Source organism: Phytophthora parasitica, assembly GCF_000247585.1.
Source record: "Phytophthora parasitica INRA-310 unplaced genomic scaffold supercont2.36, whole genome shotgun sequence".
Lineage (NCBI taxonomy): Eukaryota > Oomycota > Peronosporomycetes > Peronosporales > Peronosporaceae > Phytophthora > Phytophthora nicotianae.
Window position 1 is genome coordinate 461158 of NW_008649022.1, and position 2677 is coordinate 463834.

Below are 2677 nucleotides of genomic sequence, written 5' to 3' on the forward strand. Positions count from 1 at the left end.
AGAGGATATTCGCCGAGTTGCGATAGTGAATCTAATTCCGTCTGTGAGCGAGTAGCGAAAAATCGCTGCTTTACTGGACGAGATGACTGCATTTGCTGTCATTTCTGGAAAACTTTAGCGCAACGACATTACAGTCGCAGCTGTCCGTGACATTTTTCGATATTGTGCTGGATAATTATGATGGCATGGAGAAATATCTGGCGGCCGACGCAAATATTATCGAATTTCCACGTTTTGAAAGTGGTCTAACTAAACTTCAAGCTGGGTTTGATAAAACTTGCAGCGAAATAGAAAAAGGCGTTAAGTCGTCTCCTAGTCACCTCGCAAGCTGACTCTCAAACAACACATTCCACCGCGACCATAATGCTGTCAAAGCGTAAACGTGCTGCCGATGTGCTCGATGAGAATATTAGTAAGAAAGTTCTCAAGTGCAGTGTACCACAGTCAAAATTTATCGATGCGAGTTGGATTCCACCTACGTCGGTAGCTGCGGAACGCTTTTTTTCTACAGTCAAGAGTACTGTGGGCTACTTGCGCAAAAGCATGAGTCAAGAAACTCTAGAAGTCATCATGTTCTTAAAACTCAACTGGGATTTAGTCACGCTTGTGGACAAATCTAAAGCGATTGTGCAGTCCAAAAGCAGCGATGATGCTGGCGGAGTGTAGATCAAAACAATATATTGCAATATACACCTCTTAGATTGTTAAGATTGCAATAATTGATTGTTTGAGATCCGAGACTACAATCAATATACAATCTATATTTCCACAGCCCTACTGGTTGGTCGCCCAGTAGTCCGTTCTTGGGCCTCAATTACACGAAAATTAATACTGTATAGCCGCCGGTAGAGGTAGCCGGAGCTCTCACTCTATTATATTCACGCAGATCCTCTTCCTCTCAACATGCCAACCTCTCAACCTGCTCCACCTACGGGCAAGAGCCTCTCTTCCCAACCCAACAATCACTAGAAGCTGGTCACTCTCGTCGCAACGCACTTCCCCGCTCGCCGTCCACTCATCACACGTCTGCAACTTGCCGGCACCCACACGCTTCGCCTTTCCAATACAGTCGTTTATCACATCCTGTGGCCGACCGTCCTACACAACATTCATCGTGTCACACCCACCTTCACAACATGCCGACCTTCGCTTTTCTATCTCTGCCCTTAATTCCGCCAAGCCGCGTTCCGCACTGCCGGCGCTCCCCGGCGCAAATCCCGACTGCTTGTGTGCTCCGACATTGGATTGACGATGAGCGGTTGGCGTGCGACGAAGAGGGAGGAACCTGCATGGAGGGTCCCATGCGAAGATCAAGTTGTAGAGTAGGTAGAAGGTTAGACAGTGGAGCTTAGCTAGGAGAGCTTTATGCGTGCGGTTGGCCGCATACCGTTCAGTAGAAATTTGGACAGGATCGATTCAGATAAAGCAAGACTTACTACGCGTGGGGATTTACGGTCCTACCCAACAGCAAGAAGGAGGTGTCCGATCGCTGGTGTACTGCGCCAATACGGGTCGGCGTGCGACAGGACGAGTAAAGCAAGTAAGGGCAGTGGCACGGAACGCCAGAATGAGATGCATAGAATGGCTGGGGTTCGTGGGTAGCGCCCGCGGGCCTCGAGGCATCCAGTTCTTGAGTTGTCTCGGCCGTGTGAGACGTTGGGCCTAGAGTGTGCGTGTATGCATCGTGCACATTGAAGGGTCCATGTCCAAAATTATGCATATTCGGATTTACGCGCACGAGGACGGGTCAACAGACCAACCCGAGGTTGCCGACTGCCAGAAGTGTCCTCTTCCATGCCGTCTCTGCTGGGGTTGACGAACTCTTGACTCCTCCGGCTTGGTTAGTGACCAGCGCCGGCGACACCATTCTCTAGCAAAAATGTTCGCCTGCTCCCCTCTGGTTGAATTTTGCAGCTTAGGAGCAAGTCAAGCCGACAATAACCTCGTGCGTTTAAACCTATTCTTGCATTCCGTGTACTATTCACTTTATCACAAATATAGTGATGTCTCGTGCCCTAACCTAGTAACAAACGTTTTATTGTTTTTATAGTCACTACTCTAAGATCTTGCACTGTGCAGTCTGGAGTGTTTATTCAGTGTCATGGTTATTACACAACCAAGGCTTGAAGACCGAACCTCTAGATGCCGTTCCACAAGAACGTGGCCAGCAGCTCAGCCCGATCACCGCGCCAGTGCTCATATGGCGCGCTAACTTGATTCTTCTTAGTTCAACTAGGGACGCAAGGCTAGCTTTACTTCATTTTCAATCTCATTCTCGATTTTTCCTGACAACAACAACTTCGAGTCTCAACACGTGACATTCAGTGCATTGTATTGTTTCAACACCACTCCACCAGAAGGAAATACATTTACTTGTTTTTGTTTTACGTATTAGTATCGTTGTTTCAAGCCACCTACCGTTCTGCAAAACTACTCCCAAATAGCATTGTTGACAGCAGCTCACATGCACAGGTTTCCGCAAAGTGACTTTGCGATATGGTTAAGTCTCTATCCCTCTCTCAATTATTTTGCTATTGATTAACCGTCCCCGTTTACAGTGCGTTTGAGTTCGTTTACCATTTTGCGATGAAATAAAGCACCATCATAATTATCTAATAGAACTTGTTGCATCCACTCACGGTTCGCTATCACCGCCAAACTTGTATTCTAACATTTT

The 2677-nt window shown here is 47.3% G+C and overlaps 1 protein-coding gene across 1 annotated transcript; it reads left to right on the forward strand.

The window, feature by feature from the left end:
- Positions 1 to 363: 363 nt before the first annotated feature.
- On the forward strand, positions 364 to 696 carry PPTG_13747 (hypothetical protein; the record flags this gene model as incomplete). Its single annotated transcript, XM_008910132.1, has 1 exon — positions 364 to 696. The coding sequence occupies one exon, from the start codon at positions 364 to 366 to the stop codon at positions 664 to 666; it is 303 nt and encodes a 100-aa protein (XP_008908380.1). The 3' UTR covers positions 667 to 696.
- Positions 697 to 2677: the final 1981 nt, after the last annotated feature.